General features: G+C 36.6%; 1 protein-coding gene across 2 annotated transcripts in view; it reads left to right on the plus strand.

Moving 5' to 3' along the window:
• DMXL1 (Dmx like 1) overlaps positions 1-23368 on the plus strand; it is an 82244-nt gene that overhangs the window by 33912 nt on the left and 24964 nt on the right. For both annotated transcript variants that reach the window (XM_013127445.3, XM_005142973.4), the window contains exons 19-29: positions 651-2339; positions 2896-3006; positions 4342-4511; positions 5582-5679; positions 6023-6188; positions 6981-7236; positions 9319-10397; positions 10653-10844; positions 11958-12034; positions 12230-12357; positions 14160-14408. In XM_013127445.3, the coding sequence (XP_012982899.2) occupies positions 651-2339; positions 2896-3006; positions 4342-4511; positions 5582-5679; positions 6023-6188; positions 6981-7236; positions 9319-10397; positions 10653-10844; positions 11958-12034; positions 12230-12357; positions 14160-14408 (4215 nt within the window). The remainder of the gene's footprint in view (positions 1-650; positions 2340-2895; positions 3007-4341; positions 4512-5581; positions 5680-6022; positions 6189-6980; positions 7237-9318; positions 10398-10652; positions 10845-11957; positions 12035-12229; positions 12358-14159; positions 14409-23368) is intronic.

Below are 23368 nucleotides of genomic sequence, written 5' to 3' on the forward strand. Positions count from 1 at the left end.
CTTCATTTGTCTGGCTTTTTTATGTTCTTAGGAATAAAATAAGGAATTCTTACCTTTCTGACTTAGGGCTTAAAATAGAAACAAAGTAATAGTCAGTTTGGTATTGGTTGTTCACATTAAAATGCCTGTGTAAGGATCCAAAAGGCTTGCTAAAACTTGCTCCTCTGACTTTAAATCTTGATACTGGAACTAATACTAAAATAAAGCTCTTATTTAAGGTATAATATTTTTTAAATTCCAGATTCTTATAATAAAAGGAATTATATAACCACAAATTCGATTTTGCAGCCACTCATGAAATTTTTTGTAGAATCCATAATTTAATTATAAGGCTACCACCAGTAGTCCAAAAAGTATTTTATAAAGATTTTCAGGTTTCTGAATAAGAAATGTTTGTTTGTTTGGGAGAGTTCATAGAGATGTAAATCATATGATTTCACTCCTCTCTAGAGCATGAAATAGTAAAGGGTGAAGGTTTCATAGTGTTTTTTCACACAGTTTTCTTTGTTCCCTGCAAGCTACATTTTTGAGGAAGCAGTAGTATTTTTTTTTTGTTTCAGAATAATAAAGTAACTGAATAAACACATCTTTACTTTTTTGCTTACTTTTTAATATTTCCTCCGGTAAAGGTGTATTTTATTTCATTTTAGGGCATCTGAGTTCTTCTTCTATATACCCTGTTTGTCGTGCACCATATCTGCTGGCTACTTCATGCTCTGATGGAAAAGTTCGATTCTGGAGATGCAGGGTTACTACTGAATCATCAGCTTCTTCCATGCCAGAGTGTAGCGCACGAAGTGATGTCACTTACGTATGGGAAGAGTGGCCATTGATGATTGAGGATGGATTTCTTAGTAGTAGTGCTATTAATGTTCCAGGAAGGCCAACCGAAGTTAGCTGTGCACACACGAACAGATTAGCAGTAGCATACAAGCAGGTAACATCTAAAACCGGTAATCTTTCTGAAGATTTTATAATGCATGTTAGTATTTTTGAATGTGAGTCTACAGGGGGTTCTTCTTGGATTCTAGAACAGACTCTTCATTTAGATGAGATAGGCACTGTGTTACACTCTGGTGTTAGTATTGATAGTAATTTAGTGGCATATAACCGACAAGATGTTTCTCTGTCTCATGGTGGGAATATTATGCCCAGGGCTAAGCACTTGGTACACTTAGATTGGATGTCTAGGGAAGATGGTTCACATGTTCTAACAGTGGGAATTGGATCCAAACTTTACATGTTTGGTCAGCTGTCTGGGAGAATGCAAGAACAAAATGGCAAGGAGATTGTGGCATTCTCACATAGTGGTGGTATGAAGGCTACAACTCTTTCTGGGTTTGTTCTGCTGCGCTCTGTTGACTTGGTTTCATCTGTAGAGGGTTCGCCTCCTTTTCCAGTCTCCTTGTCTTGGGTGCGCGATGGCATTCTTGTAGTTGGAATGGATTGTGAAATGCATGTTTACTCCCAGTGGCAATCTCCTTCCAAGCAGGAACTAGTTAGTACAGATTCCTACAGTGGAAGTATGCCATCTATAACTGGCTTAATAAAACAAAGCCTGTCAGCCATCTCAGGTCTGCACCCACCAAAACGAACATTGACCAGATCTATGACCAGCCTTGCACAGAAACTTAGTGGTAAAAGATCTGCCTGTGATCTTTCTGCGGAAATGGAAGATTCTGGTCTTTTTGAAGCAGCTCATGCATTATCTCCCACTTTACCTCAGTACCATCCGTATCAACTGTTGGAACTCATGGATCTTGGTAAAGTACGTAGAACAAAAGCCATTCTGTCCCATCTAGTAAAGTGCATTGCTGGAGAAGTTGTTGCTATAAATGAATCTGAACCTAATCATGATAAGAGGCTCAGATCTCTGACCATCAGTGCTAGTGGAAGTACTGCAAGAGATCCCAAAACATTCAGCAAAACTGAGACTACAGACTATATTGAAATAGACTCTGTTCCACCATTGCCTTTGTATGCTCTGCTTGCTGCAGATGAGGATTCATCTCATTCCTGTTCAGAGAAGTCTAATAATAAAAATAAAAAAGATAAGCCTAGTGACAGTTATGAAGATCTCTTTCAAAATACTGCTGTAAGTACAGATGAACTGGTTACATTTGATGCAGATGAAGACAATTCAAAACCAAAAGTCATCGATCTTGCTCAGTATAGCCCAACTTACTTCGGACCAGAGCATGCCCAAGTTCTTTCTCGTCACTTGCTTCATTCAAGCTTGCCAGGTCTGACTAGAATGGAGCAAATGTCATTGATGGCCTTGGCAGATACAATTGCTACTACCAGTACTGAAATTGGAGAAAGCAGAGACAGAAATCAGGGTAAGCTGTCTCTTCCAAGTTAAATGTCCTACTGTGCATCACAACCTTTTTGTGGAGTTTTTACTGTTTTGGAATGGTTTTGTGGCTTATGAAAGCATGTCATTGATTTGTGTCTTAGTATAGCCTGTATTTACTGTGCCGTCACAGTATTTACTGTTTAACTAAAGTTTCAAGACTTATTCATAAAATCAGATTTTTCGTTGCTAAATATTAATGCCAGTGTTATTCCATCAAGCCATAAATATTTCTAATTCACTTCTGAAGAGGCAGCTTTCTTAATAGCCAGTGTTTGTTGCACTGTGTAGAGAAATAAGTTTATGGATTTGTTTATATGATAATACTTTTTATATTTTGTGCATTAAGAACAAGTAACTTCAAAACTTTGACATTTTCTTCTTTCCCATTACTTGAAGGGAAAAATTATGAATTAAGCTATTCTATTTATGAATTTAAAGCAATAGTAGTCAAGGAATTGTGAAGTATTTCTTCTTTTAAGATACCCAATAGGTACTCCTAGTAGTTTCTCTAAAGTACTTATAAAGATTCTTAATTCCAGGTGGTGAAACTCTTGATGAATGTGGTTTAAAATTTGTATTGGCTGTTCGGCTTCACACATTTCTAACAACTGCACTTCCTCCTGTACATCGAGCTCAACTGCTCCACCAAGGTAACTGATGTATTTTCTTAAATGAGGTGAATCTTAGTGACATAGATGATGCATATGGTACGTATCATTGCTGTGCTGTTGACATGCCTCAGTGAGTTATTTTGTTGGGTTTTGTTAAATACGAATATATGACAGAGCAGAAAATGGCTGTTTTATTTTATGTAAAGGTCTTGGAACTTTGGTTCTTTGTTGGTTTTTTTTTTTCCTCCCTAACAGTTTTTTAGTTTTAATTTCTGTTTCCGTAGAAGAAATATAGAACTGTTGTAGATTTCTAGTACCATGTTCTTCAAATAAAACTCCTCAGGAATAATGTAGTAGAAAATAGAGTACCTATTTATTTAGGTTTTTAGTACCTATTTGGAGAAAAAAAAATAATCTGACAGTCTGCCACATTTTAAATATCTTTTTATATGCGTACTGGAATTATCCAAGGAACTATTTCAAGTAGTATTCTTTGATACAGTTTTAAGTAGTTCCAATCTTTTATTGCAGACATCAGAATGAGATGGATTTGATTAGGTCTAATCAAATCTAAAGGACTAGATGTAGTTGCTTCTTTACCCTTTGACTGGTCATCATGAAAGTTGATTGCACTTCCAGTCTCATGGCATGTCAGCCCTCAGCTGCATTAGAGATTGGAATTTGCCAAGACTGCCACAGCAGAATGCTGCTGAATTAGCTACCTGGTGAAATACTTTTAGTTGAGATACTCGGGAATTTCCAGGAGTAAGAAACACGTCCAAGTTGTCTGCAGAAGTGCAGTTGAGAGTGCTTCTGTATAAAGAAACATCTCCTGCCGCTCACCGCAGCTGCAATTGCCCTTAGCCAGCTGTGCTGTGGCTTAGTAATTGCCATCTTTCTCGTGTTATTTTTTTTTCCCTTAATTTTATTTTGTATCTCTGGCCTCAAAAATGTTTTCTGTTTTGATAATCTGAAACTTTGCATTTTCTAATCCAAGTCAAAAGAGTCAAAATAGTGAATCTACCTTTCAAAACTCTGAAAAGTTTTAATCAGTATGTTGCACTTCGTATTATGGCTAACTTTAATGTAGCCCTCTATAAGTGTATTTTGAGCTTCAGTCAATAATTCTGTTCTTTGACAACTTCCACAGAGAGTTTCCAGGTGAAAAAATGTTTTAATCTGTATGAGCTTTTTTTTATATGTGGTATATACAGTGCTTTAAAATATTCGTAGATTTCTGTTGCCTCATCAGCAATGCACTTAAATCTAAAACAAGCATTTCAGCCTTCTTCCCTTCTCCTTTTCCCACCCCACTGACTTCATATTTTCCATTATTTTATTAGTGAATCTCTTTTTTAATGGCTTATTGCATAGGCTTATCTACTAGTCATTTTGCCTGGGCGTTTCATTCAGTAGCAGAAGAAGAACTACTGAGCATGCTCCCTGCAGTGCAGAAAGGAGATCCAGCATGGTCAGAACTCAGAGCTATGGGTATAGGATGGTGGGTTCGGAATATCCATAGCCTGCGGAAATGCATAGAAAAGGTAAACATAGCATTCTGAAACAAAATTGCCAAACGTTTTTTTAAACAGCTGTCCTCTGCCATTTACCTTCTATTTGTGTAGATGTGTTCTGTGGTTTTGAGTATCTTGTGCTGTATTTTGTTGTACATATAGTTACGAACTTTCATATGAAACTTTTTTTAGTACTTCAGGTTTCAAATTTCAGTGTGAAGTATATTATGGGCTTTTAGATATTCCATTTTAAGGTAGCAGTGTACAGTGCTTATTGTGGATGTTCAAGATACAGATTGAGCATAAAGTTGTTTTATAGCAAAATTTGGTAAAAGGTTCTCCTTAGAAACTTGTCAGAAGCGGGGTCAACTAAGATATTGGAAATCTGTCTTGCAAACTGATGCATTTCCAAGTAACAAAACTGCCTATTAGTTTGGCTTCTTTTTTTTTAATATATATTTTAATTATCACATAAGTCTGACCTCATTATCACTTGTCTTAAGCTCTTGGAAAATCCAAGTGTGTTGAGCTAGAAAATGACATGCACAGGATACTTTGACTACAAGGCACAAAGTGGTAAAATGCATGTCTCTACTTTTATTTTTTAATCTTCAGTAATTAATCATCCCTTTGTGAAACTTACCTGCTTTGCATTTAAAAATTCCAAGTATTCTGGGCCTGCACTTAAGGTTACCTTACATGGGTCTTTGACTGTTCTTGCTGCCACTTACCCCTTTTTGCTTTCCAGCCTCCAAAAGTAATCTGTAAACAACTTTTCTTCTGTTCAGAGGCTTCATCTGTCCTTTGATTACTAAAGCAAATACTAAATTATTTTTTTATGATTTCAGATGTAGGAATTTCTGTTTGATCTACCAAAAAGCTTCTAAAACTGGAAAAGCACTAGCTAAGTGATATCAAAACAAAGGGTTGCAGCTGTGGTATCTTCACAGGTCTTTATGTCAGGCTTGTAGTGAGAGGAGGGCTCCTAGACTGAAGAGAACTTCCAAGCATGGACATGGGATACCAGAAGCACTAAGAATTCCATTTTAGATTAATTTCAAATTTGGTTGATATTTTTTGCTGTTGAACTGTCTTCACAGGTGGCTAAAGCAGCCTTTCAGCGAAACAATGATCCACTTGATGCGGCCATTTTTTACCTTGCAATGAAAAAGAAGGCTGTGATCTGGGGACTATACAGGTAGTGGAACATACAAGCTCTTACATAAAGTTTCATACTGTCTGGTGTAATTTCAGGGAAAAAAGTTGAAAGTGATGGTGGTTTAAAAGAAGTACAAATATTACCATTGAAAGCTGAGATTCAATTTCTTAATTAGTCACTACATAGAATTAGTAGTTTTTAAGCTTCCTGTATTTACTGAGGTGATTAGTTGGTGTTCCTAAAAGTAGATGCTTCAGGTTTTAGTCTCAAATATACTGTAATTTCAGTGAGTGCTTAATTCTGCTTTACTTTTGAGGAAATGAAAACCATAATGCATCTAGGAAAATATATAATATTTTTATCAATTATGTTCAATGTACAGGTCCCAAAAAGACACTAAAATGACACAGTTTTTTGGAAACAACTTTACTGAGGACAGATGGCGTAAAGCAGCATTGAAGAATGCTTTTTCTTTGCTAGGCAAACAGCGTTTTGAACATTCTGCAGCATTTTTCTTGTTGGCAGGACACTTAAAAGATGCAGTGGAGGTAATAAACTAATTCACTTTTTAATATTTAAGACTGTTAAATTGTCCCAAACTTACAAATGTACTGAAAGTGACTTTTTTTTTTGCTTTAGTATGACCCCTGAAGATTCTGCAGGTTTGTGCTCTTTCCCTCTCTGCTCCTCCCTTCCCTCCCCCACACCCCAAATTAATGACAAATTCTTGATCTGCACGTTTTCTCTTTTAGCTCTCATAATGGTGATGCTAAAAAGTCCCATGCTTAATTTCTCTGTAATAATAAGAGGCCTACCTACCATTAACTTGCTTTCAGTTTGTCTACCCTCCTAGATTTGAAGACAACACACTTTCTCATTAGAAAGATACAGATCTGAAAATGAAGGCTTGTTGGCAGTAATGTGGGTGGGCTTCTAGAATCCCTTCACAAACCAGAATTGTTTTCTGGGTCTGTTTGAACTGAAAATTTGGAGGAAATTAATCTCTTTGCTAATGAAGGATTTGTTCTGTAAAGCTTTGTAACAAAAGCATCCAGCTTCAAGAGTTTAGAGGTTTTGAGTGCACACTGATGGTGATTTATTGATGCCAATTAATTTCAAAGATCTGTTGCCATGTCAGACTTAAACTGAAGAAATTGAAAATCAGAATTTATATATGTTAGCTACAGCTATTGTGCATAGTTTCTGCTAATTTTTTATGGAATTAATAGACCAAGTTATCTCAGTCTGAACGGATTCTTGTCACTTCCTGTTTTGTGCTCAGTTCAACCAGAGGAGAAATTGTAATGTTTGTTCTTGTGAATATATTTGTTTTCAATTAGGTCTGCCTTGAAAAACTGAATGACATTCAGTTGGCTCTTGTAATATCAAGACTTTATGAATCAGAGTTTGAAGTATCTAGTACTTACAAATCTGTACTACAGAAGAGAATTCTGGGAAGTGTGTGTCCTGGAAAAGAAAGCTTAGAAAACATGCACTGTGACCCTTTTCTGCGAAGTATGGCTTACTGGATTTTGGAAGATTATAGCAAGGCTCTTGACACTTTAATTAAACATTCTGTTGAAGATGGAGGTAAGAGTATGTTAGGTTGGCTTTAACTATTTGTTCATTTAAGTAATAGTTTCTTAAAGCATATTCTGAACAAGGCCAAGTACTGCAGAGTTGCTTGCCGTTGCTACTAAATAGTTTGCTACAGCAGTGTATGTGGCTTTTGTAGTAAATGTGGTGACTGTGTTGTAATCCTGTATCCCATGAATGTATACTGAAATTATCCTTTAAGGAAGTATCAGGATAATGAGAATGGCTCTGAAGTGATGCAGCTGTTTTCCAGCAGCAGCTTAAAGATGAAGAGACAAAGTAACTTCGGTAGCTAATTTGACTTCGTCATAACTTAGGGGAAAAAAAATCTGTTTGCACAGTTACATAGCGAAGTACAGAAGAAGTGGTGTTTTGTAGCTTTTAGTCATTGGAAGGAATTGTTGACCACAGTGATAAACTGCCATTGAGAAGATTTTTGATATTTGCTGGTCCATGTGGTAAGGGGTCCATGTGGTACCTGAAATAGCATGTAAATCTCCTAAAGTGGTTCTTTTCCCTGTTCACTTTATAGGTCTTCTAAGAACCAGTTGTTTAATGTTCTCAAGGAAGTTAAATGTTTCTAGTCCCTAGTAGTTAGCAGGCTAGCCCTGGCTAGCTAATTTCAGTCCTGGTTACTGAGAGAAATTTTATGGGGATAAATGAAGACCCAAATCCCCAGAGCTGTGTAATTTTAAAATCTGATTCAAGTAGAAGCTGTATGACTCAGTATAATTTTGAGCAAACAAGGGACATAATTCTCAGTTGTTTCCATCTTGGTCACATCCTCCAGTGTAAAATAATTTTTAAATGTTCCTTATTCTTCTTTATTTAGTTCAGTGGTTTATTTGTGGTGTTTTGCTTTATTTACTTACTTTAAAGGTTTTCTTTCATATACCTTTTCCTATTATTTGTAGTTACTTGTGCCACAGCTCCCCAAAGAAGAGACAGTAAGGCTATCTGTCTTGGGTAATCTCAGAGGCTTGAGTTGGCTAAGACTCAGGAGGCTGTGTGAATGATCCTATGCTGATGCTTGTATATTTTTAGGGTTTTTAGTCTTGCGGTTTTGGACATGAAAATAAACTGTTTAGGTGATGAACCGCTGTATAATTTATTTATTTGTATGTAATGCTGATAGCAATATGCATAAATGTTATGGATTGCCTAGTTTTATTATAAATTGTATTCTTGTTAAGAGGCAAAGTAAGTACTAATCCAGAATTCATAAAGAAGACTTTTTAAAGTAAAAGTCCTTAGTAAGATGTAATATTTTATTGTCATTTAGTGATGGGGGCTTGAGAAATCTAAGCTGAACAAGAGTGTGGTCTTGTTTGACTGCAGTAGATCTGGCTGGCCTGACTGCAAGGAAAATAAATGCAGCTGTTCTAATGGTCTCATCTGCTCTCCCACTCAAGTTTCTTTGTTTAGTAGTGATTAGGTTTGTCAGTGTCCTCCCTCCCAAGATACTTAAATGATGAAGGTACAAAGGAAGGTGAAAAGCATGTCATGGTTTGAGCATGTTTTGAGGGTGTTTTTGTCCAAGGTTTTTTCCAGCCAGGTGGAGGAGGGGAGGCCGGGAGGAAGGGGAGACAGAACACCTGACCCAGGTTAGGCAATGAGGTATTCCATACCATAGCACGTGATGCCCAGGATGCTTACTGGAAAAGAGAAAGCTGGAGGGAGAGAGCTCTGGAGGAAAAATGGAGGAGGGAGCACATGGTGCTCGGCCAGGCAGGGTGGAGTGAGTTATGGGTCGGTGGCTGGTGGGGTGTTGTATTCTTTTCACTTGCTGTTTGCTGTATCATTATTATTTGTAGTAGTAAATGGCAGTAGGGGTTTTGTGTTATGCCTTAGCAATTAAACCGTTCTTATCTCAATCCGTGGGGGCTACAGTCTTTGGATTCTCCTTCCTAACTCTCCAGGAGTTGGGGGACTTGGTTTAAACCATGACAGGGGTGCAATGAATTAACTATGGAACAAACATTAAGACCTTATAGCCTTCTGAACCTGGAATTTTGCAGCTGGATTATTTCATACAGAATGGTATCTTTTCCTCATGATTCAATATCTTTTCAGGTGAAGGAGGTGGCTCATCAAGTTGTAACCCTGCAGTGTTTAACTTCTATAACTACTTAAGAACACATCCTCTCTTGTTGAGACGTCATTTTGGCTCTTCTGATACATCCTCCACACACATTTGCCTAACAGTAGAAAATGGATTAGCTGACAAAATCAACATGGGTGAAAGGCGGTTGTTTTTTACCACTGCATATGCTCATCTAAAAGCTGGTTGCCCTATGCTGGCATTAGAAGTGTTATCAAAGATGCCCAAAGTTGTCATGAAGTCAAAGTCATTCTGTAGATCCCCTAGTTTAATGGATACTAGTAAAGACTTCTCACCATCTTCTCTAGTTAAAGAGTCAGAAACAAAAGACCAGTCTTCCAGTATTGATTGGTCACAGCCAGTGCTGAATGGTCGAGGTTCCTCTTCAGATTGTTCATCAGGAAAACATTCCTGTTCAACTCTTTCCTTTGATTGGAGCCAGCCAAGTGTGGTATTCCAAGATGAGCCCTTAAAACTACAGTCAGATAGTGATGGAAGTGAGAGTGAAGATTCTTCCCTGGTAATGAAAGAGTTAAAACCTCTGAAGAAAACTGAAAAATTATATGAAGGAAGTTCTAGCTACACAGAATCTTTCAGTGTCGTTGATGACAGAGATATTCTAAGTCAATCAGAAGATATCATTTCAGCACAACTGAAGTTTAGAGCATGCCTTAAAATTCTTACTGTAGAGCTTCGTACGCTGTCCACTGGTTATGAAATAGATGGTGGGAAGCTGAGGTATCAGCTTTATCAGTGGCTTGAAAGAGAAGTGGTAGCTCTTCAAAAGACATGTGACTATAGTGTCGAAGTAGAAGATACACACTCAGAAATTAGCATGTTGCCAGAGGAAGCTACATTACATGAAAACACTGAAGACTTAGCTGACGAGCAAAAACATACACTACAGAAAGAAGACTTTCAGAAGAGACGACAATGGCTCCTGAAATACCAGTCTCTCCTAAGAATGTTCCTTAGTTACTGTATACTTCATGGCTCTCATGGTGGAGGTTTGGCATCAGTCAGAATGGAATTAATTCTGCTGCTGCAAGAATCTCAGCAGGTATGTGAGAGAGCTTAGTTTGTGTTTTCTGTGCTTTAAGTTTTTTACAGATTTTTTGAAATGTGCTTAATATTATTTTGAAGTCTTCCTGCAGTAGTATATACCTGTTCTGTATAAATAACACTGCTTTTTACATAATATGTTTTCTCTAGGTTATGTGGGTTTTGTTGGTTAGAATCCCCTTCTTGCCTTTCAAATGTTCTGTTCCCTTTAGGAACCTGTTCTATCACTTTATATGTGTTTGCTTGTTTTTAGGAACAGTCAATACAGATAGCTGCCAGCCCTCTGCCAGAGCAGAGTTCCATACCTCTCCTATTTGCTTGCACAGCGAGTGCCAAAACAGTGGTGGCTAATCCATTGTTACATCTTGGTAACTTAACTCATGATATATTGCATGCCATAGTAAACCTTGATTCACCACCTCATCCAGATACTCAGAACAACAAGGTATGTATTTCTTTTTTGGGGTTTGTTGCTGTTGTCACTTTCAGTTTTGCTGAAATAACAAATCTTTTCTGAAAGTATTAAAACTTTCTGGTGTGCATGCCTGTGACAAGTAATAAAACTGTGGAATATAAGTATTTTCTGTAGTAGTTATCTTGAGCTAAAATAGTGTCCACTGATTTTTACTTACTTTTGAGGTGCTGAGCATCTGCTTCAACAAGCTGAATTAAATTGTCATCTCTTGGGACTGGGTATTTGTCCAAGATGACATCTGTTATGGGAAAAATGCTGTACTAGTACGCTATCAGTGTCACATTTGTCTTTATGACAGTATGATCATTATTTCTTTCACATTAATGGTAAATTGTGTTTCAGTCCTAAACCTAAATAAAACTAAGTTTTAAAGTATAAAAACTAATTGTCAGCAAAGTGCAGTAAACACAAGAGTTTTTTTTGTTTAACAGTATATATGTTCAGACAGTCAAATATAGTCTGGGTTTTTAAAGTTATATCTCTGCAAGACTTCTTCTATATTCAGCCTTGGACTGGAAACCAAACTTAAGGTGTTAGGTTAAATTTTTCCTGAACTTTTCTATATGTTGGGTCCCAAATCATGTTTGCTTTTACTAGGTATTCCTTAGAGAACAAACACTCAAGAGATTGCTCAGCTCCTAGTCAGTGCTTCTTTTCAGAGAAAACAGAAAAATAAGTATAATAAAGTCATTTCTAAAAGTAAGCTGTGTTGTAATTTTTGTTCTGAAGCTAAACCTTTGTATTCTGAATCAGAACATTGCTGTTGTCTTAGTGTACAGTTGCTCATGACTGTTGTGTAGAGATTTAACATGTTGCTGTTTCTTAATTTATAACATTGCTGCTAGAGCTGATCTGTCATTATGGGTTGGTGGGCTGAATGAGTGCTTCCGCATCCTTATCATTGCGAAGTGAATTAATATATCTGAAATGAATTCTGAAGAAAAGGTTCTGGAGTTTTGCCATAAATACTTACACTTTTCATATTCAGCGGTTGTTCCACTGTTAAAAATCCGTATGCATAAAAGGCTGTGATTACTAACCACTGTTTGAGTGTTAATATGTTCTATAAAAACTTTCTTACAGGTATACATAATGCATACCTTAGCAGCATCACTCTCTGCCTGCATCTACCAATGTCTTTGTGATGGTCACAGCTACAGGTAAAGGTCTATGAAAGGTACTTTTTAGAAAATTATCAACACATTGTCTTACTGTAGTGATGGTATAATATATAGTGCATCAGAAGGCAGTGCTCACACTTGCCTACATCTGGAAGAAAGAGCTATCACTTAAATAGTTTTAAACACCACTTTTTTTTTTTTTTTAATACAACACCCCACTTCTCTGTTTCACAGCTCATTTCAAGCGAATCAGTTCACTGGAACAGTGTATCAGACAGTGCTATTAACTCAGCGCCATTCTTTAAGAACAGCAAGCTTAGAAGAAACAGTGACTCCCAATACATCACCTGCTGAGTGGCCAGGTATCTAGCATTGTTTCTTTACTCTTATGGAAAAATTGTCTGGATCTGCTATAAGAGTGTATATCTGTGCTCTGGACTTTCTAGCGGTCATAAAAGCTGCATGGCAAAAGTAAGTTTTTATAATAAAATTTTATGTTCATTTTTCAAAAGCTGCAAGCTAGTATTTCTGGTTATTCGCAAAGTCAAAGTTACTTAGATTGCTTTCTCTTGCTAAAAAAATGCTAGAAGGGCTCTCACAAAGGGCAGGTAAACCGAAAGCAGGGTGGAGTCCTGTGGTGTACTTGCTCCCTCTGGCGGCACCAGATGAGTCTCGCTGTTACTCCATTTCACTTGAAAAGGGCTTGAAAGACTATCTTAGTTTGTGCTCCATCTCAGAATGATTGTTGCTTATGTACTATTTTTGAACTAACTTTAAACTATTGAAAATTAGGAGTTTATAATGAGTTTTGCTCTTCTGTAGCTCTAAAAGTTCAAGTTTGCAGCTAATTACAAAGGATTACTTCAAGTAATTCTCTGTGTGTGCTGGAGTTTATGTTAATGAGTGTTAACTGGTTTATGTTAAAGCATGTTAAGTGATCACATTAGAGGGAGTGTAAATTATGTGGTATACATCTATATGAGCTTCAGTTTACACTACTAATTTTAATGTGTTTCCAAGAAAAATACTTTCAAATTATGGGATTTCTTATTTCAGTAAGAATATTTCACATGAAGAAAATCTTTTAGAGAACCTTAAGCAGTCTTTGTGGTTGATGCTCCACTGTTGATTTTTTTTCCCGGCATAATATTCAGTCACTGAATCTACAGATTTTAGAAAGAAATCAGGTTGTCGTTTGTTTTCTCCTTATTTCATTAGTCACAGAGTTAAATTTCTAATGAATGAGACAAGGGATTGTTAGCAATTGTGCTTACAGGTGACATCACCTTGAACTGTTATTTTCTTTTTAAAGCTTCCTGTGATTTATGTGTAGATGGCAGAATATGACACAAAACATAGTTCTTTGGCCACTGCTATTTGTATTTTCACTTAGGTGTACAAAGCAGCACAGTCAGAGCCAGATCTGAAAACCTACAGCAATTGTTGGGAGCATGAAAACACTACAAGATATTTAATACTTGGGTGAGAGGACACTTGTCAGAAAATGTATAGTTCAAGTTCATGCCCATGATTTTTGGTTGATTTTTACTACTGTAAATGAAAACCTTAACATTTCAACTTCCAGTGTTACACTGGAGTTAACTGAACTGGTGAAATAAGCACCGCAAGAAAGTCAATGAGGAATTAGTATTTTAAATATAAGATTTGGATGCTATGTACTGAATATACTGTAAGGCAAAGTAGAGAATAGTAAAGAGCTAACCCCCTACTCAAAGAATTAAAGAGAAATGAGAGAACTTGAGACAGGGAGGGAAGAAAGATTCATCTAATTAATGTAACCAAACGTATCATAGAGTTTCAGTACTAGGGAGTTGAACTGAAGTTGCCAGGTTTTTATTTAAGATGTATCCCCAAATTTTAATGGTTTTGTGTGATTTCCTGCCCCCCTCCCCTTATCCTTGAAAAGTTGCTATGTATTTCCGTAACTGTTAGTCAGAAACATGAAGCTGAAAAGCTATAATAGACTGTTGAAAATAAACAGCGTGTCACTGTGTAGAGTTTTCAATTTCCTTTAAACAGTAGATTTTTTCTACAGTAGAAGGTACTAAATAATATAAGTTTGCCAGTCAAGTGAACTGGAATATGCTCACACACATATATATACCTTTTTTTTTTTCCTCCCCATTTCTTTTTTTATAAACAGGAATAACAGCTCTAATACGTCTCTTGAATTCTGCTGGTGAGGAAGCTCAGCCAGGTCTCACAGTTTTACTCTGTGAAATTCTAACTGCAGTATACCTGAGTCTGTTCATTCATGGCCTAGCCACACATTCTAGCAATGAGTTGTATAGAATTATGGCTCATCCACTTAACAATAAGATGTGGTCTGCTGTCTTCGGAGGAGGAGCTCATGCACCCAGCAGAGGACAACTTCAATTAAAGACAAAACCTGGTTAGTTGTATTTGTTTATATTTGTTTTTTGGATCTCTTAAGAAAATTATGTGGCTGCTGAAAGTTTAAGAGTGATTGCTTTAAATAGTTCATGTTCAGTAAAAATAGAGTAAAAATGGTGTAGATACTGTGTATAATAGAGTAGAAAACAGAAGTGAATCCTTTTGGAATAACATTTCCAAGTAGCACAACTGCTGTAATGTGATGAGATAAAGTCAATCTTAAAAGAGAAAACTTTCAATACTATTACAGCCTCATTTTTAATGCTAATTTTTAAGCTTTCCAATTCTCTCATAACAGGAATATATTCTCATTTTACAAATACAGTATGTTTTCTCTCTTTGGCAGGTAGGCACTTCCCAATGCCTAGCCCACATCAGGTAGTAGTGTTCTCCATGGAATGTGTGGGGTTTTCCAAATCCCTTACCACCTTCAGTACTCATAGTCCTACCAAAGTTTCAGGCAAGATACTAGATTTAGTACTAGGCCTTTACATGCAGTTTGCTATGTGTGATTTTTTTTTTTTTTTGCATATATAGAAAGACGGAAAAACTTCTGTTTGCAAGCCATGACATCAAATTCAATGTGAAATTTTGTAAAAGCAGCAGTTGAATTTGGCCTTTTTAAAAAAATAAATTGCAATGGTGTTGTACTTTTACTACACTTAATTTGAAATCAATATTCAATATAAAATTACTTTGACCATGGTTTGAAAGGATCAGAAGTGTTTCATATCTCTGTTGGAAAGCTGCTTGTTTTGCTTTTTCAATATAAGCATTATTATGCATGTGGATCTCTTAAGTGTTTGTTGTAGACCTTACAAAGAAAAGGTGTCTTGTTGCTACTCAGGTTGGTAGTCTAAGAAGCCTTTAGGAAAGGAAACAATCCTTGACTGCAAATTATCCTGAGGCCCAGAATTAATTCTGTAATGCTTTTTTTTTTTTTTTTTGGCATAGATTTCTGCTTTATAATTTAGTTGGACTTCTGTAAAACCAGGAGCAATGTTCCTACAGATAGTTTTAAAGAGGAAGATTTAGTAAAGATAAATTTGCTTAAGCTATGGTGGCTTAGTACATCACATCTGAACATATATATATAAAATGTGATTTAAACTATATTTTTTATTACATCACTATTGCTATTAGATGTATGCTATGTATAAAAGTGTCTTACCTTGCTTTTAAGGCAGACTGAAAATTTAGTCTGTTTAAATACAGACTTTGTCACGCATTACTCTGACAATACTTTTCTAAGATATCTGTAATCAAAACTGAGTTTGTATTCTACATCTGAGTTTTCACTGTGGTATTGAATAAATATTTCTCATTATTACTTTAAGGTAAAAGTATTTGCCATATTGGAATTGTTGGAAGCTATAACTGGCTGTTTTTGGCAATTCTAAGTTTCCTAGGTGTTGGTAACTGTATGCTGAGTTGTATCAATGCTGCTGCTGCTACTGTTTTAAAGTGATAAAATAATTGTCTTTACAAAGAACAGTATTTTCAAATGTATACTGAATTCCTCTGTAATGCATATTTTTGCTAAAAATGAATGCTAGCTTTTTGATCGCAGAATTAGTATAACTATTGCTGGAAGAATCGAGAAGATGAAACTGAAAATTTAGCGGAAGAAAGGACCTTTTTCAATTCTAATTTGTAACAATAATGAAACACTGGAAGAGGGTTTTAGAGCGGTTGTGGAGTTTCCATCTTTGGGGTTATTCAAAACATGAGCAAACTAGGTAATCACCTTAAATTAGCCCTGTTGTGAGGAAGGAGTTGGATCAGGCCCCTTCCAACCTATATAATCTTTCTTTTAGACAAAAACTGAATAACAGGAATATAAAAATAGTTCCTAGTAGTCTCGGAAAATCCTGGCCTTTGTTAGGAATTATTCTGAGTTAAAAAAAAATTGGTTTATTGCCTTTCTTCACAGTAAAGCTCAAAGCACAGCAGTTTGAATGCTTTTTAGAGCTGCCTAACAAGTTATACTTTCCAGCTGTGTTTCTTGGTTTTGTGGATACATTTTGACAAACTGAATTAACAACTGAAAATTTACATTATTTCTTAATATTATGGATATGTTTTGTTTTTAAAGATGCAATTAGCACCTGAAAAAGAACCCTATTGTTGATCATGGTGGTTCTTTTCAGTATCATATTTACCATATAATTTCTCTTCAAAACTGCCTCGGAAAACTTTTTCATAACTGAACTCTATATAAAGATGGTACGTTTTCTATAATCCGGAGGTATTTTTAAGGAAAAGTTTGAATTTGGCTTTACCAGTTAGAAATCCATAATCTCATTTCATACATTCAATTATGCCATGCTACAAGAGTAAATTAAATGCAGAACTACTTCCTAAACTTGAGTATTTTACAAGAACACTTTATATACTTAAAGTTGTCATTTTGGGTTTCAGATGTAAAAATCATAAATCTACTAATACGTGACTATTACGACAAGTTGTTTTTCTCCACTGATTGTCCTAACTTCCCAAGCAATTAAAAAAAATTTTAACAGAAATCATTATTTCTGAGTACTTTGGTGGAGAGAAATAAACTTTCTCAGCTGTTTCTTTAACTAGTTTTGCCTAACGTGCCACAGGTTTTGAGAAATAGGTGCATTGATAATGAGGATGTGCATGTAAAATTTATCCATACATGGATAAATTTTATCAGGATGTGCAGTTCTGATGTCATCTTATGCACGTGTTTCTCATTAGATCCTCTGAATTAATTTGTAGCTTTTGCTTGCTGATGACCACCTAGAAAACATACTGTCTTTACAGATTTTTATTAACCTTACTTTGCTTAAAATAACAGCATCTAAGTGGAACATGAATTTAGCGTTTGGCCAAGTTTGCTTAGGCAATTGTAAAGAAAATTCAAACCCGTGGCACTCTTGCATTTATCTGCTTGCTGTACCTACTATTGCATAGGTTTAATCTAGAATCTAAAACAAAAAAACAACAACAAAACCTGAACTTGCAATTAGTAATGCTTTGGACTAGAAGCTTTCTGCTTTGGGCTTCCAGTGTACTAGTATCTGCTACTCAGGTTCACCATCAAATCAGAAACGACAGTAAAAATCTTCGTATTTAGACTTTGTCTCCAGGAATGGCTTAATCTCAGAAGATAGATTAAAAAAAAAAAAAACAACCACCCAATAATAATTTTTATATTAAATTTTTAAATTTTTTTTTTTATTTTTTAAAAGCCTTCCAGATTGTGTAAGACTTACAACAGCCATTCCAAACTACTCCTTTTTAATGCAGAATTCCCTGTGATACCATTATTAATGGAAACTTTGACATCAGTGTGAGAATAATTGCCTTAAATTCAAACTCGGAATTAGAGACTGCAACAGTGGGCTTATTTTCTAAGGGTACTTTGGAGTACTGCATACTTCATTAACTTGTGTGGCCTTTCTATTCTACATTGAAGTCTTTGTCTTCTCACCATTACTGTCATATTCTTAGTTAAGTCAGCCATTAAAACAGAAGTTTGACTTGAAGTGTTTGCACTGTCAAAGATAGAGGGTTTTTTTTTTTTTTTGCTCAGTAGAAGAAACCTTAGATGATCAGAGCAGGAAATGTCAAGAAAGTTTGTGTATGCCACCAAATATTTCCATTATGCTTAATTTAATTTTGAAGAAATGTCCATCCACAACTCACAGAAATGCCTCAAATCAGAGTCATAAAATGGTTTAGGGTTTCAAGGGACCCTAAAGATCATCTAGTTCCAAGCCCTCTGCCATGGTCAGGGACACCCGATACGTAATGTCTTCAGAAACATCTGAAAGCTTAATATATACTCTCTTTGAGCTTTTCAGTAAATTGAAGTAGTCATTAAATGTGCGTAAGTGGAACAAAGATTTTACAGTCTTGTGCACATACAGTAATCAAACTCCAGCATAACTGCAGTTGCTGATGTTGAGTCCTATTTCGTTAAATTCATCGCCTTGGCCACACAAGCTATTACCCCTAAGTAAGCAGAACATCATGTTGAAAATTTCAGGATTAGTAACTTTGCAAAATGCAAATTCTTTTTAGATTTGAAGTCAAGATGTCCAGTAGTGTAGGTTTTCACCACGCTGTTGTTTTCATTGGCTTTTGTAGCTTCCCAAAGAATTAGATATCTTTTCAGGGCTTTACATTTGCTAAAATGATTTGAGATGTGATAAAAATCAGTATTTCTTTGTCATGTCTCTATCACTCCACTCTTTTCTGGGCTTCAACAGTGCTAATCCTTGTTGATGCCTGCAGTCAAGGGTGATGCTTTCTGCAACTTTATATCTCTTAATGAAGAATTGCATTTTTCATTGGGTGTTGGGGTGTTGAAGCTTAATGCCTATATAGAGCCTTCAGTAAAACAGAGTAACTGACTTAATTTTTAAGTTACGGGGATATTGTAAGAGATCTGCCTTTTAGGTCTTAGGAAGGTGGAAGGGAGGTGACATGGGCAGCAAGTTTTTTGAATGCCGCTGCATGTGTTAAATCTTGGCAGAAACATAAGCATTTTCCATGTCTGAAAAGTTCCAATATTCACAGAAAATAAGATAGATTTTCTGTTTGTACCAAAGATATAAATGTTTTGAATGCAAAAAGCATGTGAAAGTTTTAACTAGAAATATGAGAAATTTGAAAGTGAGTATAATTGGTAATCAGAAACCCCAAATGACAAAGTCAGATTTTTTAATTTATTAAAAAATTTTTAGAATTAAAAGAAATAGCATTAGTAGTATTGAATTTCAAACAATTTAGAAGGTTGCACTTTCATTTGCCCTAATACTGTTTTGTTTTTTTAATGACTAGCCTGCAGTATTCTTAAAAATGCCAAGAATAATCCAACAGAATGAAAAAAAGTGCTGTTTTAAAATAATTTGCTTTTTCAGTTATGTTTAGAAAAACAACCTGCAAGCATATACTTGCTCATTTCTCTATCATGCAACACTTGCTCCTTCTTTCACGCTCAGTGAATTTCTCCTTTTTTCTTTTTTTTTTTTAAGCAATTGCTAAAATTTCATAGTGATGCATGTGCATGCTCTTTCTTAGCTGATGAGCTTTAGATAATGAAATGAAAATGCATTTTACTGCAGCTGTTATATTTGCAACTTTTAGTACAGGTAAGTGGATTTCAATAATATCCTTAACAGTGTGTGGGAAAATCAGAATAGTAGTGCAAAAAAGACTTTTAAAATACCCAAATCTCAAGATGAAAACCATGATGTTGCCTTCAGGTTTTATTAGCTTCTGTATGTAAATGATTTTATAGCTCACCTCTCCTATGAAGGAAGGCTGGGAGGGTTGGGTGTGCTTAGCCTGTAGAAGGCCCAGGGGAAACCTTTGTGCAGCCTTCTGGTACCTAAAGGGGCCTACAAGAAATCTGGAAAGGGATTTTTTACAAGGGCAGGTAGTGACACAACAAAGGGGGATGGCTTTAAACTGAAATAAGCAAGGTTTAGGTTAGACATTGGGAAGAGATTCTTTACTGTAAGGGTGGTGAGGCACTGGAACAGGTTGCCCAGAGAAGCTGTGGCTGCCCTATCCCTGGCATGTTCAAGGCCAGGCTGGACAGGGCTTTGAGCAATCTGGTATAGTAGAACATGTTCCTACCCGTGGCACTGGGGGTGGAAAATCACTGGAAAAACGTGTTTTTTTTCTGGTCTAAAAATAACCAGAAATTATGAAAAATTCTGTCAGCCACTGTGAATGAGAGTTTTCCCATTTTTAAAAAAGATCATAGTTATGAGGTAAAAAAAGCTAACCTAAAACAACAAAGTATTTTTTTAAAAATCAACTTAAAAATTTGTCTCCCTCAGGGTTCACAGTTGGTTCAGTTAGTGTTAGGAGCATGTAAGTCTTAATGTGTGGAATATAACTGTTCTAAATGAGCGGTTTTTTTCTTGTCCAGAGTAGTAGACCTTGTGTTTTCAAGTGACTGAAGTACCCAAAAGAGTTTTGAAGGGAATGGTCCTTCAAGCATCTGTCAAAAGTCTCCTGTAGATAAGACACATAAACCAACAGAAAAAAAAGGGTATAGGAAATATTTCTTTGTTAGTAGTTCGCTTGTGGCACATAGGCCCAGCATAGATGTTGGCTCTTTTTGTGCCATCCCCAGGAGTGTTAACTGGACAAAGTAATTTCACAAGTTTCAATGGAAGTTTTTGCTGTGGGTGCTTAGAAGTAGAAGGGAATAAGAAAAGCTAAAATAATAAAGCATCAATTTGTATTTGTGATGTTCCTATTAGTTAATCCTTGCAACCAGTCTGGCTCAATGTGTTGAATCTCAGTGATACTCAGGTCTTCTAGCCTGCACATTTGCTTTCTTGAAGCCTGTCTATTACTGCTGTTACATCAGCCAAAGAGTCAAATCATAATACAACCCACATTCCACTTTACTTAAGAGCTGTTTAGATGAGGTCTTTTCTGGCTAGCTTCCTGGTCTCATTACTCTGTGCAAAACAAAAGCCTGTTTAATTAAACAAGAAACAGCCAATTTTTTTTTCCTATACTCTTCTTCCCCACTCCTAATTAAAAAAAAAAATAATTTTGTCACACCTAATTAAAAAAAAAAAAGGTGGGGTGGAACTTACATGTGCTCAGTGATTCCTTTGGGTGATGTCATTGGTTTTCAGACCTTACCTGGAAAAGGGAGATTTTGAGATGCTTAAGGAAAAATGTTCAGTAGCTGGTTACATAATTGCGGAAAGTTTTGAGAACTTCAAAAGGCAGTTCAAAAAATTGACTCCCTTTTTATCTTAATGTTTTAACTTTCTTTGTTTTACCCAAGTCTTGGACCCATTCAGTTGTTTCACAATAGCAGCTCATCTCCATGCATTTCATGTACATACTTGAAAATAAAAAACAGATTTCACAAGCAGGAAGTGGATTCAAGTCCATTTTGTCTGTGATGGAAGACAAATGAAGGCCACCATATTGTATCAAATCTCCAAATACAATTCCCTTTCTCCTTTATCACTTTAGAAGTGATCTGGAGATACAGAACTGCTCAGGTACAGTGACTATCAATCTCATTCCTCCTCTACCTAACAGGCTGTACTGGAATACAATTCTCCTACCAAGAGCCAGAATAACTTCAGATTGTCGGATAGTTACGTGAGCCTCTTTTTAAGTAGGCAATTACTTTTCCTTGTTTGTGAAGTTGATACTTCTCAGTTAACAAGAATATAAGGGGTCTGAAATGCGGCTTGCTTATTCATTCATGTGTGGAATAACTGCATTAAGATACTTCTGATAGATTGGATAAGCTGTTTCCTTGAGTATGGTGAAGAATGTCATTTAACTAAATTTCTTAGACACTTCTGACTAAAGTCAATGTTGGAGGAATTGAGGGGACCTCTCCTAGGAGGGGGAACTCTAGGACTCCTAGGAGGTAGAGTATCATTAGAAATATCAGTCCTTCCCAGTTAAGGCGTACATTGGATTTTAGTAGTTTAAATAGAATCATATAATGCCAGGTTGTAAAAGATCTCAAGGATCATCTGGTCCAACCTTTCTAGGCAAAGCATGACCCAGGCTATGTGGCCTATCCCCCTGCCTAACTGAATCTTAAAAGTGTCCAATGTTGGTAAATCCACCACCTTCAAGAGGAGATTATTAGAGTGGCTAATTGTTCTCAGTGTGAAAAATTTTCCTCTTGTGTCCACTTGGAATCTCTCTAAAATTAATTGTACCCATTGCCCCATACCTTTTTCATGTGACTCCTTTTAAAAAGACAATCTCCATCTTCTCTCTAGCTATCCTTTAAATGCTGGAACATGGTGATAAGGTGTCTCCTGAGCTACCTTTTCTCCAGGCTGAACAAACCCAGGTCTCCCAGGCTTTCCGTGTGCAGCTTCCCAGCCCTTGGATCATCTTCTGGTCCTTCTCTAGACTCATCTTTTTTGTATAGCAGGGACAAAACTGGACACAGTATTTCAGATGTGGCCTGACAAGTGCTGAGCAGAGTGGGACAATTACATCTTTATCTCTGCTGGTGATGCCCTTGTGGATGTAACCCAGCATCCTGTTGGCCTTCATTGTTGATGTAACCCAGCATCCTTTTGGCTTTCTTTGCTGCACACTGTTCACTCATAATGAGCTGGTTGTCCAGTAGGACCCCCAGGTCCCTTTCCACAGAGCTGCTCCCCCGCCATGCAGTTCCCAGTCTGCTGCAATCCTGGATTGTGTTTTCCCAGGATTTAAACTTAGACTTGTCCTTGCTGAATTTCATAAGGTTCTTGTTAGCCTATTCAGGTCATCCTTCAGGGTGGCTCTCCTCTCTAAAGTGTACAGTTCCCCATGCAGTTTGGTATCATCATCAAACTTCATCAGAGTACATTCAGTCGCATCTTCCAGATCATTTATGAAGACACTGAACAACACTGGGCCCAATATCAATCCCTGTGGGACCCCATCAGTGACAGGTCACCAGCTGGAAAGGAAGCTGTTTGCCATTACCCTCTGGGTGCAGCTAGTCAGCCACTTCACCCCCCACTGCCCAATCCATTCATTGAGACCATAATGCATGAGCTTGTCTAGGAGGAAAGTGTGAGAAACTGTGTTTAAAGACTTGGAGAAATCCAGGTAGGTATGTCCACTGCCCACCCAGCATCAGCTGAGCAAAATACTTTGTTGTAGAAGGTGATCAAGTTTATCAAGCACAGTTTGCCCCTACTGAATTGGTGCTGGCTTTTCCTGATCATGTGCTTGATTTGCCTTGTGATAGCCCCATATGGAGGGTTTATGAAGGATTCACTCCATCTTCCTAGGAATCCTCTGTATTTGCTGGAGAAATGCATTCTCAGACATACAGATTTATCAAAATTGTACAATTGAGAAAAAAGTACACACATCTGTGGAAGGAGACGTGGAGTTAAAACTTAGATTAGGAGTGACAGTCTTGCGTATTTGCAGTATAAATTATGAAAGACAAAATTTGTACCTGGTCTTAAA

Source organism: Melopsittacus undulatus, chromosome Z (genome assembly GCF_012275295.1).
Source record: "Melopsittacus undulatus isolate bMelUnd1 chromosome Z, bMelUnd1.mat.Z, whole genome shotgun sequence".
Taxonomy (NCBI): domain Eukaryota; kingdom Metazoa; phylum Chordata; class Aves; order Psittaciformes; family Psittaculidae; genus Melopsittacus; species Melopsittacus undulatus.